General features: G+C 40.7%; 1 protein-coding gene across 2 annotated transcripts in view; it reads right to left on the bottom strand.

Annotated features, from left to right (window-relative positions):
• Positions 1-15,484, bottom strand: part of ATP8A2 (ATPase, aminophospholipid transporter, class I, type 8A, member 2) — a 720,462-nt gene that overhangs the window by 216,510 nt on the left and 488,468 nt on the right. For both annotated transcript variants that reach the window (XM_006894116.1, XM_006894117.1), the window contains 2 exons: positions 3,934-4,056; positions 1,934-2,012 (listed from right to left, as the gene is read on the bottom strand). In XM_006894116.1, coding sequence (XP_006894178.1) covers positions 1,934-2,012; positions 3,934-4,056 — 202 coding nt within the window. The remainder of the gene's footprint in view (positions 1-1,933; positions 2,013-3,933; positions 4,057-15,484) is intronic.

The raw sequence follows: 15,484 nt of genomic DNA, 5'->3' as shown, positions 1-15,484 counted from the left end.
TGGATTGAAGTTCAACATCAAGAAAATAAAGATTCTCACCTTTGGGCCGATTGGGACATCATGCGTGGGAGGGTAGAGGGACAGCACAGGAAAGGAAGACCCTCAGTGAGATGGATTGATTCAGTGACTGTGGTAATGGGGATAGGTATGTTGGAGACAATGAGATTGGCACAGGATAGAGCAGGGTTTAGGGTTGTTGTCCATAGGGTCACTAAGAGTCACAGGTGACTCGATAGAACATAACAACAACAACAACAACAATGACTTAAGGAACCTCAAAGGAATTGGGTCTGATATAATGGAATGAATAGGTGTCTACTATCACATATTGGTGGCGTACACATTTTCTATAACTTTCAGTATTTCATAGGTTAAGGAATATCAGTGAGAATCATCCCTATTGGAAGTGTACAACACATTGACACAGAAACAAAGAAGCTTGAACATTATATTCAGTTGGTTCTTTGAACAATAAAGGGCCTTGTCTAACCAACATTTGTAGCAATTTTTTCCCCAGGGGGATTATTACTATTTGAGAGAGATGAAAGAGTAGCATTCTAAGTGATAGATTTTCCGTTTCTGAGACTAAAGCAGTTGTCTCTTTGAGAGAAAGTGTTTTGCATGTAGTGAGAGAGAGAGAGACAAAAAAGGGTATTCCAGATTTCTCAAGTGTATTCTCCGAGATTTAGAGAAAGTTTAAAACCCACTTGGAGGATTGCTTTTCAAACTGTTAATTGTAAAGGTTCATCTCTAGTACAGAATATTCTCAGTAAACTAGAAACTTGTTACCCTTTAAAGAAATTTGACATATTCTGCTTATTTGAAAGTATGCAAGGCTTGGAAAACGAAGGTGCAAATAATTAATGGAAAATATTTCGGATTCATGACCAAGAAACACTGATAATTCCCCACAGTGTGATGCTTTCGATGCCTGGCTTAAACATTTACTGAAAATTAATTTTTAAATTTCTCACATTTAACTATACTATAGAAGAGCTCTGGTTACCCAGTGGGTAAGGAGTTGCATTGCAAACACAAAGGCAAGAGGTTCAAATACACCAGCTCCGCTCCACAGGAGAAAGATGAGCAATCTCCTCCTGTGTGATTTATGGTCTCTGAAAACCCACCAGAGGACTAGCTATGAGTTGCTTCTGACTCAATAGCAATGACTTGAATATTTGACTATCTTATAAAAATGCCAGTAGGCAAAACCCAAACCAACTGGTGTTGAGATGGTTCAATTCTTGGTAACCCTCTGTCTGAGGGTTTCTTGGCTGTAAATTGTTGCAAGAAGATCCATCATTCTCCTGTGGAAAAGGTCCAGAACTTGAACGGCTGAGTTTTGATTATAGTAGCACAACAGGCTACATACTGTATCTAGTTAACTGTTTGACAAAAAAAAAAAAGTTGAGAGGGGGCTTGTTCCAAGGTCAGAGTCGAAGCCTACAAGTTTGGGAACACTTACTTTGTTTTTGTTTGTTTTGTGATTTGAATAAAGGCTGGCAAAGCAAATTACATTTTCATTCAATGATTCATACACATTTTGTTTCATAACATTCATTCCAATACCCATAAAGCAATCACACTTTCCCCACTTCCTCCCTGTAATTCTCATTTTGATTAGTCCTCTGATCCTACTCCTTGCTTTCAGGGTTTTATCTACAGGAAAATACTGCTCTTTTGGCCTCCCATGGTTGGCTTTTCTAAGGTGTGAGTGTTTCCCAGGTGCTACTGGCCACCTGACAGGCCAGTCCAGTGTTCTGGGGAAAGGTGAATCTGGGATCTTAGGAACACTATTTGTTCAAGGATTTGTTCTTTAAATCTCCAAAGTTTGCAGAAAGGGCAAAAGCAATTTGAACACGCTGACCCCTGAGAGACTGAAAAGCTGAACAGAGAGGCTACTTGCTGACAGTTGAAATGATGAAGCTGTTACCGTGCTCCAGGGCTTTCATGGGAAACCAGAAGAGGATGAGGGAGTGGACCAGGGCGTTGATGCAGTGGCCCCAGAAGACCTGCGGGAAACAGAGAGGGAGTCAGGAGCCGCCCACAGTGCCCGCAAGAGGGCCTCTCCACAGACGCCGCATTGTCCAGATGCTGGCAGGCGACCCTCCCTCCCAGAAGGAGCATATTATTCTTGGAGGTTGTTTTTTAAAAACCCAACTATTTCCTCATTTTTTAACTTACAAATGACTGGATGGTCTCCAGCTAATATTGCTTTAGTACAAAGAACTAACGTTATACACACACACATACAAACACAACCTGCCCTTGCTTGCAAGGTGAGTAGGACCCACTCCTTTTGGACAGCCCTGGGAATGTTTTCCACATAAATTCCTATACAACATACTCCCTCTCATTATTTTCACTCAAGTCCCTTTCCTCGTCCACTTTTTAAAAACGTTCGGCCTCTGACTCAAGAACATGAGTGTCTGAAACTTCTCTTTATTTGAATGCTGGAAAGGTCACGCCAAAGACCAGGCATGGCTGGCTCAGAAAGGAACAGTGGGTTCTCGAATACACCCCAATCATCCTTTAAACCTCTGGGAGGGTAGAATTCTTCAAGTTAGACTAAATTTTATTTTAAAAAAAAATCTGCAAGTTGTTATGGGATTTGTCATAGAGTTTAATACTAGGGAGTCAGGGACAGGGACCAACCCAAAATAAAGGAGGACATTTTTTTATAACCTGAAGGTCCCCCTCAGGCTAAATGCTCATCCAGTCTCTACCCCTCTCCTGCTTCTCCACAGAAAATATCTTCTCAGGGGCCTCTCACATCTGCTACCTTTCATGTTAGTCTCCTGCTTTGGCATCTCACTTTGTTTGGCTTTTGATTCCAGATTGTACAGGAGACAAATTCCATTCATGCAACTGATAAAGAATAAAGGAGTTGTATGTTCTCATTGACAGAATTTGGGCTGAGGAAGGTGCCCTCCAGTGTTGTGGTGGGTAGAAGACAGCACTGGGCCTGACAGCCATCTTCCATGACCACTCCCGACTCAGGAGTGCTGTGATGATTATGCTTTGCCAAGAGTAAGGAGGCGCAAGAGGAAGACTCTGAGCGGTGCCTGGTCTAAAACAATGTGCTCAGTGACTGTCCTCAGAGTACCACCTGTCATCATTTCCCCTCCTCCTCTCAGGAGGTGCCCAGCAAATTGAGAACACAGTCAGCGACTGAGTCTTCCACTGTACAGACAGACATGAGGTCAAACAGGTGTGTTCACACCTTGTATCCTTTGCCCAATAGGACGTGCCATCTCTTTGGGCTGCTGGTCCTCAGCTTTGTTCCACATAAGTCCTGACTAGCAGTTTGAGAGGGACAAAATGAATGCCTTAGGCATTAAAGACAGAATAATCCATTTCCTACCTAATCTAATTTTTCCCTGCACCAGCTCAGAATTACTTATGTGTTGATTTAATTATTTTGGTCTAAGGGGTTGTTTGTTTGTTTGTTTAGGATTTTCCTCTCCCCCATCCCCAGTCTGAAGACAAATATTCACATCTAACTTAATCCCTGTGTATGTACGAAGCCTCGGGTAACTAAGCCTTGTCTTGCAGCTGAAAAGTCAAGGGCTGTGGTTTGTCAAGACACTGTGCTTTATGAAAGTTGTGTGGGGCTCCCCATGACTGATGGTACAGGAAGTGAGGTCTGGGGAAGGAGTGGTTACCCTTTTAAATACCATGGGCAGATAAGTATAAGTTAAGACATTAATATACTAATTGAGAGAAGCACCCGCTACAACATGCAGCCCTCCCTTCCTACTTGGCCCCTTGGGTCACAGAGCCTCCTCGAGTGAGCAGGAAGCCCTGTGGTTTTTCTGCTTTTCAGTTTCTCTCTCTAAAGATCCAGACTCTACCTGAGTTGTGACTAGAGTTGAAAAACCAAGAGCAGGGCTTGGTCTGAGGGAATCACCCTGCCACCAAGTTGCTATATACCTTGGTGTTGAAGCCCTCGGCGTTCTGGGTAATCTTGTAGAGCTGTGGAAACCTGAGCATGCTCTCCTGAGTGCAAGACCTCTCGAAGATTCCCAGAGTGAAGGGTGGCAGGGCCGTGAAAATCTGCAGGGAGAACAATGACCCGTTAGAGAGGCCCTTTTCATTCATGCAGGCTGAGGGTTTCGGTTCCACAGAACAATGATTCATTTACAGTCAAGTCCAAACCTGAGATCCCATGATTCACCATTCTCCAGACACCCTCCATGCAGAGAGAAACCAAAGGCCAGTTTGGTGGTTTGTGTTTTTTTTTTTTTTTAAGTTGCATCATCAGCATAAAATGGATACACTGGATGCTAAAGACCACATCTGAAATATCTGGCCGGCCAACAAATGTTGTTCAGTTAATAACTACTTCCCTGGGCAAAAGGAGCCCTGGTGGCACAGTGGTTAAAGCATTTATTTGCTTGCTAATGCACAAGTTGGAGGTTTGAAACTATCAGCTGCTCTGAGGGAGAAAGTAAAGCATCTGCTCCTGTTTACAGATTACAGTCTGGAAACCCTGCAGACAGTTCTATTTCACCCTGTTGGGTCACTGAGAGTGGGGATTGAATGGACAGCAATGGGTTTTTTTGCTTTGCTTTGTAATTAGTGCTGGTTTAGAGCCGCAGCACAGCGAGCTTTGTGAAATGATGTTCTATGTTGGTGCTCACTTTGTTACAATGCTGCCATCCCCCATTTTAACAGTGCACTCAAATTTCTGGGATAACAATGTATGCCATCTATTTATTTACCCAATGTGCACGGGTTGGAAAGAAATCCTAGGACAGATGCTGTGATAAGCACTGTGAAAGGGAGGAAGGAAAATGAAAGAAGAAAGTAAGATAAGAAAAGATTGAAGGAAGGGAACAGTTCCTCATTTTCAGTCTATGGCAGAAGTGGGATTAAGGGTCCTAGGAGGTTGCTATTGTTGTTATGTGCTGTCTAGTCACCTTCAACTCATAGTGGCCCTATGTACAACAGCCCTAACCTCTGCTCTATCTTGTGCTAATCTCATTGTCTCAGACACATCTACCCCCATCACCCCAGTCACTGAATTAATCCATCTCATTGAGGGTCTTCCTCTCCTGTGCTGACCCTCCACCCTCCCAAGCTTGACATCCCTCTCTAAGGACTGGTCCCTCCTTGCAACATGCCCAAAGTATGTCAGATGGAGCTTCAGAATCCTTGTCTCCAAGGAGCAGCCTGCTTTCACCCTCTCCAGGATGAACCTGTTTGTCCTCCTAGCAGTATGTTCAATACTCTACTTCAGCACCACAGCTCTTTTTGTTCAGCTCTCTGATGCAAAGCAAGTAATTATAAACACTATGGCATGGATCAGGCACACTTTAGTCTCCAGACTGATATCATTGTTCTTCAGTAATTTGGAGTGGTCTCTGACAGCAGACTTTCCTAGTGAAATCCATCTTTTAATTTACTGGCTGCTGGTACCAAGAATGTTGATTATGGAGCCAAGAAAATGAAAACTGTTAACAATCTCAATCTCTTCACCATCTATCATGATGCTGCCAATCATTCCAGTGAGCTTCAGTCCATACTGAAGACTGCAGTTCTTGGCCTTCTGCACAAAGCACTTCAAGTCCTCCTCAGTGTCAGCAAACACGGTTGTGTTATCTGCATGATGCAGATTGTTGATGAGTCTTCCTCCAATCCTGATGCTACGTAGCATGTGAATATAGAAACAGCATTCTGACAACATGGCAGATGGAGGAAGGACTAGAAGGAAGACAGGGATTCATGAAAGGATTCTTGGATTACAGAGTATCTGACCTACAAGGAAGTACACCCATATGAGTGGGCATGAAGGTCAGGGATGAAGGTGGCAGGGTGGAGGAGGAAGTACCGTTATAAGAAGCCCCTCTCAGATTATCAGATATGAATGAGTGGGGGTGGGTGAGGAGGGAAAATCTTTGAGACATACAGGATAGGTCACTGAGGACATGGCAGGACACCAGGCTGGAGAGGCCAAAGCAACCTCCATGAGCATTGAGCTCTTGAGCTATGAGGCACCTGCCTTGCACCTGTACAATATTGCATTGTGTTCTATATAGATGGGACCAAGTAGGGAACACGGGGTCTGGAACACAAATATTCTTGTTTGAGATGTGCTGTGACCCATGGGTCATTCTTTTGGTTGTGGAGACAGTTCATAGAGACTCTTTGGCATTAATCAAAGCCCCACCCAGAAACCCAGCAAGCTCTCCAGCCAGCCCACGGGGATTAGTGTGGTGTGGAGAGAACCGTGACTTCACAGTTCTGGAGACACAGAAGGTGAGCCAGAGACAACAGCCGACTGGGACACCATTGTCAGGGCAAGGCAGCCACAGAGGAGGTGAGTCAGACCAATAAAACCCTCCTACACCCGTTCACAGAATGGGAAACAGCCCTGGACATTAAGGCCTTGCAAAAGCTTCAAGGAACAAAACATCCAGAGATGCTGCACTTGCTTTACTTAAAATTACTTACAAAGAAGTAGTGACCTGGGAAAAAGACTGGAGGAAGGAGTAGATAAAAAGCCCTGCACATTTCTCATTAGATAGCTCTGTCTGTATGGTTGTGTACAAATGCAGATGGGATCCATTCTGTTCATGCTGTCATCTTTTTTTTTTTTTTTTGCCTTTCTCTTCACCCATCTTTACACATGTCTATTATCTACTTGCTGATTTCCTTTGCCTTTTATGATAGTGGACTCATATAATATTTGGGGTTTTTGGTGACTGGCTTATTTCATTAACCTTATCTTCCAGAATCATCCATGTTTCATGAATTCTTCATTATTCTTTAGTGCTGCGTAGTATTCCATTGTGTGTATATGGTAGAATTCTTTATCCATTAATCCATTGATGAGAAGCCATCTCAAACATCTTTATTTTTTAAACTTTTTATTCATTCTTCACTTTGTTGGGCTATTAATAGTCAGCAGTTCAAATCCATCAAACCCTCCTGTAAAGATTTAAAGCCTCAAAAATTCAATGGAGGGTCCGTAAATGTCAGAATTGACTTAACAGCAATTGGTTTAGCTTGATCTCAATTGTCTACCTACTTTAACTCTTTCCCTCACATTACTACTATACAAACAATATAGTAGACCAGTTGCCTTTGAGTTTTTTCAGATTCTTGGTAATCTTAAGTGTGCCAGAGTAGAACTTTGTGCCAAAGGGTCTCAAAGATGAGTCACTTTGGAAGCAGATTGTCAGGTCTTTCTTCCAAGGTACTTCTAGGTAGTACCCTTCTCCATCCTGTGCCAATCTTACTGTTTCCGACACTCCCATCCCAATTATCCCAATCACTGAATCAATCCACCTCACACAGGGCCTTCCTCTCCAGCACTGTCCCTCCACCCTCCCAAGCATGATGTCCCTCTCCAAGGACCGGTCTCTCCTCACAACATGTCCAAAGTATGTTAGACGGAGCCTCAGAATCCTTGCCTCCAAGGAGCCACCCGGTTTAACCCTTTCCAGGACAAATCTGTTTGTTTTCCTAGCAGTCCATGGTATTCTCAATACTCTTCTCCAGCACCACAGCTCAAAGGCATCAATTCTCCTTCTATCCTCCTTGGTCATTGTCCAACTCTCTGATGTGTAACAGGTGATTGCGAAGACCATGGCCTGTATCAGATGCACCTTAGTCTCCAAAGAGACACCATTGCTCTTCAGCACTTTGGAGAGGTCCCTAACAGCAGATTTTCCCATTGCAATGCACCTTTTAATTTCCTGGCTGCTGGTGCCAAGACTGTTGACTATGGAGCCAAGCAAACTAAAGCTGTGTACAATCTCAATCTCTTCACTATCCATCCGGATGCTGCCAATTTGTCCAGTGGTGAGAATCTTTGTCTTCTTGACATTGAGCCTCAATCCATATTGTAGGCTGCAGTCCTTGACCCTCTGCAGCAGGCGCTTCAGGTCCTCTTCAGTTTCAGCAAGCAGGGTTGTGTCATCCGCATAACGCAGATTGTTGATAAATCATCCACCAATCTCGACTCCACATTTCTCCTCATAGAGCCCAGCCTCCCGGATAATCTGTTCTGCATATAGGTTGAAAAGGTATGGAGATAGGATGCATCCTGGCGTACGCCCTTCCCAATTTTGAACCATGCAGTGTTCCCTTGCTCTGTTCTGAGGACTGCCTCCTGGTCCAAGTATAAGTTTCGCATTAGAACGATCAAGTGTTCTGGGATTCCCATTCTTGTCAGAGTCAGCCATAGTTTGTTATGACCTACACAGTCAAATGCCTTTGCATAGTCAATGAAACACAGATAGACATTCCTCTGGCATTCCCTGCTTTCAGCCAAGATCCATCTAACATCAGCTACAATATCTCTAGTACCACGACCCCTTCTAAACCCAGCCTGGACTTCTGGTAGTTCTCTGTTGATGTGCTGTTCCAGTCGTTTTTGGATAATCTTCAGTAAAATCTCTCTTGCATGTGAAATAAGTGAGATTGTTCTGTAGTTTCCACATTCTGTTGGGTCACCTTTCTTTGGGATAGGAACAAATATCGATCTCTTCCAGTCAGTTGGCCAAGTGGTTGTTCTCCAGATATCTTGGCACAATTTGGTAAGAACGTCCATGGCAGCATCTGTTAACTGAAATATGTCAATTGGTATACCATCTATTCCTGGAGCCTTATTTTTTGCCATATCCTTCAAAGCAGCCTGAACTTAGTCATTGCATTTATTAGCCATTTTTACCACACAGAAATTCTAAAACCTTAGCCCTGTAGCATCTTACACACTTTCTTCGCATAGCAGGTTAAGTGTTGCGTTATTACCGACTGGCAGCTCAAACCCACAAGCTGTTCCATGGGAGGAGGGCAGGAGAAAGTTGAGGGAGTCTCTACCTGTTAAGGTTTTCACCCTTGGAAACCTGATGAAAGATCATCATGGTCAGAAGCAGCTAGGGTTTTGCTTTGGTTTTATTTATGGGTAGCAGGGAAGTCTGGAGGTGGGGCCGGTAGGGATGTCACAGCTCATTCAAAGGCTGCACCTCTTTGTTGGCTGGAATTTACTGGCCACTCTGAGGAAGAAAGGCGGGCAATCTTCTCCCACGTGACTTATAACCTCTGACAAACCTGTTGCAGGGTCAGCTATGAGTAGGCTCTGCCTTGAAGGTACACAATAACAACAATTTCAACAACAACAATCTACTGTCATAGAGTCTGAACCAACTCAGAGCTGATCCTTCACTGGGTTTTCAGAGGCAGTAAATCATATGAGAAGAAATTGTCCACCTTTCTCTTGTACAGCAGTTGGTGGAATTGAACTCTGGCATATGGGATGGCAGTGCAACTCCTTTCCACTAGGCCACCAGAATTCTTTTGCTGTTGAACACCATCCTAAAAATTCTGGTACCATGGTGATTGATATGTCTGAGTTTGAACCAAAATCTCAATGGTTGGAACAAAACGATGTGACCATTTTTTCCCCAAAGACTACATCCTTGGAAACCATATGGGGTGATTCTGTCCTATAGGGTTGATAAGAGTTAGAATGAACTTGACAGCAGTGTGTTGAGTGTGAGGATAATGCCGTATATTCAAATATATGTACTGTTTGGAGGTCATGCTTTGTTTTTATAAAAGGGGAATTTTTTATAACATTAATCTTCATCAGACTTTTCTAATAAAAACAAAACATCATGGCAATCCCTTAGTTCCTTGGGGTTCCACACCAAAACAGCTTTTTTAGGGTTCAGGCAATAATTCATTGTAGGAGCATGCCATGTGTCTCAGTCTTCTTGATAGGCATTCATTTTATTTCTTATTCTTTGTTCCCATACAGTTATGTAATAAACATATATACATTATCTTATAGCATTCTTTCATTTTATGGGAAAAATTCCAGGAGTAAGATCACTGTGTAAAAGGATACTAAATGCTGGCTGGCTGCTTTAGAAACAAGCTTCTGAGAATTTCATTTTACTTGCAAAGGACAATGGTAACTGTTTTGCTTGTTTCCAGGTTAACAATCAATATGCAATTTGCTGACCTTTCATTCTTGTCCACTCTGGGAAAACTAGAGATATTACAAAACCTTAACTTTTACAATATTTACATTTCCTTAACTGCCACTGCATTTGAGCATCTTCTCAGGTATCTGCAGGCCATTTGGATATGCAATTCTGTGAAATGTCTATTCAGGTCCTTTGCCCATTTTCTGTTTAGAGTTTCTTCTCTTTTCTAAGAGTTCTTTGAGAACAATAGGCATCAACTCTGTCTTTATGTTACACAGTTCCAGCCAAACATCCTCTTAGTGTACTGGCTTCCTTTCTGATTTTTTCTGCCATACAAATGTTTTTTAATTTTTAATGCAGACAAGAAGTGTTTCTTAGTATCCTCTTGTGGTCAGGCATGTCTTTTTGCTCTGGAAATTACATGTAGATTTCAGAAGATCCACAGATGATTCCTATGGTTTCATTTCTCATATTTATTTATTCTTTAATGCATCTGGAATTTATTTGAGTGTATGGTAGGAGAAAGAAGGCTAATTTGACTTTCTCCCAGATGGAGTACCAGTTGAGAGAACACCATCAATTAACATGAATGTTTTCCATTAAACTGCAACACTTCATTGACATTTATTAATTTCTTATGTATATGAAGAGTGAGTTCTAGATTCTCTGACTTATTTGTCAAGTTCTGTGCCAGTAACAGTAATTTGATCATGGAGGATTTACAGTGTAGTCAAGGTGGTATGGTGGACTGCTTGACTACAGTAAAAACTGTATGATTTGAACCCATCAGTTCAATCACTAAGCAGAAAAGTGATATGTCAGAATGCTTCCCTTAAGTGACACAAAGGCAATGAGTTTGGCTCTTGTGTTTTGAAAGCATAACAGCCAGATATTCACTAAAGATACAGTTCTTCTTTGAACTTTCTTACATATTTATTCTCAAATGTACACTACTAATTCCTTATCTTGTAATTTAAGATAATTTTATCAAACTCCCTTCTCTTGAAAGGCAACAACCAATTACCTAGTAAGATTCTATTTGCAGGCTGAAACTTCTCTGGAGAAAGGTCTCCCCATTTGGGGATCGTTGCCTCTGCTGCTAAGGGGTCATCCCAGATGTCAAATAGGACAAGAGAGTTTGAGACAGAGAGCTACAAGCAGGGGAAAGACTTTCTGAGCTTTTCATGAGAAAGAGAGCTGACTTGAGACTCTCCTTCCACACAAACTGCTTAAGTTTGTGGCATCCTGATATTTTTCCACTCCAGAGACAAAAGAAGACATTAAGCTTCAGGAGAGAAAGCTCCATTAGGTGAGATACTCTTCTCCAGAGTCAGCACTTTCAGGTGTATACAGGAGAGAGAAGGGACAGAAAATTGCCTGGGGAAAAGTCTCTTTGAAGATCCTTGCCTCCACTGCTGCAAGGCCCTCACAGGTAGCAAACAGGACAAGAGAGTTTTTGGACAGAGAGATACAAGCAGGAGAAAGACTGTCTCAGCTGGCATGTTGAGCTGTGAGAAAGAGAGCTGGCTTGAAACTCCACTGTATAGAAACTGCGCAGGTGGAGCACCTGGTCTCACACAACTCAGTCACTCCATGGACAAAGCAGGACAACAGAGTTTGGGAAAGGGAACTCCAATAGGAGTGACTCCTCCATGCTGCAGTGAGGAACAGAGAGAACAGGAAGGACTTTAGGAAAGGTAAATTTTACCAGAAAGGGCTTTCAGTAGAGTGAGTGGCTCACCCAATAGATGAACCCTTTTAACCTAGCAACTAACCAATAATATCATAAAGATAAGAACTACTAACAACTTACAAAGTCATAATAGGAACACCTAAACACTTATAAAGAAAAACGCCACATAATGTCAAGAAAGCAGCAGGAAGTTGCAAACACTGTAAAAAACTAAATTAAGCCTTCTCCAAAAAAAGCAGATAATACTGATGACACAGATGACCCAATGAATACCCCAGATCACGAAGGCAGAAGATATATGTTGAGATTGAGGCATTTGAAAAGCTATGGAAGAAAGTACAAATAATAGAAGAAACAATGGAAGAAACAATATAAAGGGAATAATCTAGAAGTAGAGAACCAGAAGAAATATATTGATGAGCAGTTACTTGAATAGCTACAGAAAAAGATAAATTATAGAAGATAGAATGGAAGCCATTAAGAAAGCAAATACTCCAGAGACAGGGAGTCAGAAGAAATATATAGATGAGGAGGAACTTGCATGACTATAGAAGAAAATGCAAAAGATGAAAGAAAGACTTGAAATTATAAATAAAGAGGTACAAGAACATAAACAATCATCTCAAGATAGAGAGGGTACAGCCGGCACCATACTAGAAATAACAGAAATACATGAAAATGCAATCCAAAATATTAAAACCAAAATGGCAAAAGTGTCCAACATACTAGAGGGACAAAAACTAGAACAGAAGAGATGAAGCAGAGAGTCAGTGAGTTGGAAGACAAGAATCTCTACGGAAACATATTAGAAGAAAAATCAGAGATGAGACATATAGAAAATATTGTAATCATGTGGGACGACACCAAAAGGAACGACCTCCGTATGACTGGAATTCCAGACTATGAGAAAATTGTGAAAGAGGTACTAGAAGAAAACTTTTCAGGTATTATGAATAAGAAAATCCACATTTAAGAAGCTTAGTGAACACAAATAGACTAGACTGAAAATTAAAAACATCAAGACACTTCATTGTCAAATTCTCAAAAATAAAAGATAAAGGTAGAGTACAGCAGCACAAGAAAAACAAAATGCCACCTAAAAAAAAAAAAGCAATAAGAGATTAAGTTCTGATTTCTCAGCAGAAACCATGAGAATAAGAAGACAGTGAGATGGTTTATATAGAAAGTTGAAAGAAAACAATTGCCAAATGAGGATCCTGTATCCAGCAAAGCTCTCCGTCAAATATGAAGGAGAAATTGTATACTTTGCAAAAAGAATGAACTTAAGGAATTTGTGAAAACAAGACCAAATCTACAAGAATTTTTAAGGGAAATCCTTCAAACAAACACCAAAAGAAAGTGATTGGATCAGAGTAACCATAAGTAACAGAAAAAGAAACAGAGCAAAATAGCAATGAAAAAACCTGCCTGTTAAGCATCACACTTAATGTCAATGAATTAAATGTACCAATCAAGAGAAACAGAGTAGCAGAATGGGGAAAAATAAAACCCAAAGCCCCTTAATATGTTGTCTACAAGAGACCCATCTCAGAAATGAAGAGAAGGATAGACTCAAAATCAAAGACTGGGAAAAGAAATATACCAAGCAAATGATGTCCACAAAAAAAGCAGGAGTGGCAACACTAATCTCTGATAAAACAGACTTTAGGATGAAAACCACTATAAAAAATAGGAAGGACATTATATAATGATTTAAAGCACAGTAGATCAAGAAGGTATAATCTTGGTCAACATCTATGCACCAAATGAAAGACCTGCTAAATACATAAAACAATGGTTAAAAGAATTGAGGAGAGAGATAGACAGCAATAGTGGTAGGAGACTTTAACACACCACTCTCACTATAGGATAGTTCAACTCAAAAGAATCTTAATACAGATGCAGAAGATCTAAACTATATAATCAGTCAATTCAACCTTGTGGATGTATTTAGGGTACTCCACCCAATTAAAACTCAATTTACATTCTTTTCAAATCCACATGGTATAATCTCCAGAATTGATCACATATTAGGGTACAAAGAAAGCCTCAACAATTTAAAAATACTGAAACAACACAAAGTATCTCCTCAGATCACAATGCCATAAGACCACAAGAAGATAAATTAACCACAAGAGGATAAACCACCTATGTGGAAGCTATATAACACCCTGCTAGAACATGACTTGGTTAAAAAAGAAACAAAGAATGAAATTAAAAAGTTTCTCAAAATAAATGATAATGAAAATGTACCAAAACCTCTGAGATGTGGCTAAGGCAGTCCTCAGAGGGAAGTTAATAGCAATAGACAAACACATAAAAAATGAAGACAGAAGCAGAGTTAATTATATAACTCAATGCCTTCATTAAATAGAAAAAGAATAACAATCTAACTGCACAGAAATTTTAAGAACAAGAGCTGAAATCAATGAGATAGAAAATAGAAAAACAATTGAAATCATCAACAAAACCAAGAGCTGTTGTGTTGATTTTTTAAATTTTTTTTTAATGGGTCAATAAAATTCACAAACCATTGGCAAACTTACAAAAGAAGACACAAACAACTCCATTAAGGAATGACTGGAGTGACATCACAAGAGAACCAGAGGAAATAAAATCTTTAATATCAGACTATTATGAACTGAACCTTAACATCAAGAAGTCAAAGATTCTCACCAGTGTGTTAATTGGTAGCATAATGATAGATGGAGAAGAGACTGAAGTTGTTAATTTCAACTTGCTTTGTTCCTCAATCAACACTCAGCACCAGCAGTCAGGAAATCAAAAGACAAACTGCACTAGGGAAGTCTGCTGTCAGGGATCTCTTCAGAGTGCTGAGGAGCAATGATGTCAATCTGGAGACTAAGATGCACCTGATACAGGCCTTGGTCTATGCAATTACATGCTATGCACCAGAGAGGTAGACAATGACTAAGGATGACAGAAAAATAATTTATGCCTTTGAGTTGAAGAAAAGTTTTGAACATACCATGGATCGCCAAGGAAACAAATAGGATGAAAACAAGTTTCTTCTTGGAGGTAAGGATTTGGAAACTATATCTTATATACTTTGGGCATGTGGCCAGGAGGGACAAGTCCATGGAGAAGGACATCTTACTTATAAGGATGGAGGTCATGCTTGGAAAGGGGGAGGGACAGCGCTGGGAAGGAAGACACTGCATGAGATGAATAGACATGGTAACTGGGGCAATGAGATTAGGTGTGTCAGGGTCAGTTAGACTAGCTCAGGAACTGCTGTACATAGGGTTGCTATGAGTTGCAGGTGATTCAATGACACATAACAACAAAAGCAGCAACAACAACAAACATACTGTGATAAATTTGATAACTTAGAAGAAATGAACAAATTCCTTGAAACTAATGCCCTACTCAGATTGACATGAACAGATATAGAACACTTGAACAGACCCATCACAAAAGAAGAAACTGAGCAGGTCCTAAAAAGATACTCCCACTAAAAAAAATTCCTGTACCAAATGACTTCATGACTGAATTCTATCAATCATTCAAAGAAGATCTAGCACCAATTCTACTTAAAGTACTTCAAGAAATAGAAAAAGAAGAGACACTCCCAGAGACTTTCTATGAAGCAAGCATAACCCTAACAACAAAACTAAACAAAGATATTAACAAAAAAGAAAACTACAGACCAATAACTCTCATTAATGTAGATGCAAAAATCCTAACAAATTCTAGCCAATAAAATCCAACAGCACATAAAAAACACAAACCCCAAAAACAATCTATTATGACCAAGTGAAATTCATAAAAAGGATGTCAAATGTATCATCCAGGAAGCATGCAAACGGTCATTAGAAAGACAGAAGAG

Source organism: Elephantulus edwardii, unplaced genomic scaffold (assembly GCF_000299155.1).
Source record: "Elephantulus edwardii isolate Elephantulus edwardi_28Jun2011 unplaced genomic scaffold, EleEdw1.0 scaffold00135, whole genome shotgun sequence".
Classification (NCBI taxonomy): Eukaryota; Metazoa; Chordata; class Mammalia; order Macroscelidea; family Macroscelididae; genus Elephantulus; species Elephantulus edwardii.
The sequence above is the reverse complement of the archived record's forward strand: the minus strand, read 5'-3'. Positions and strand labels throughout refer to the sequence as shown.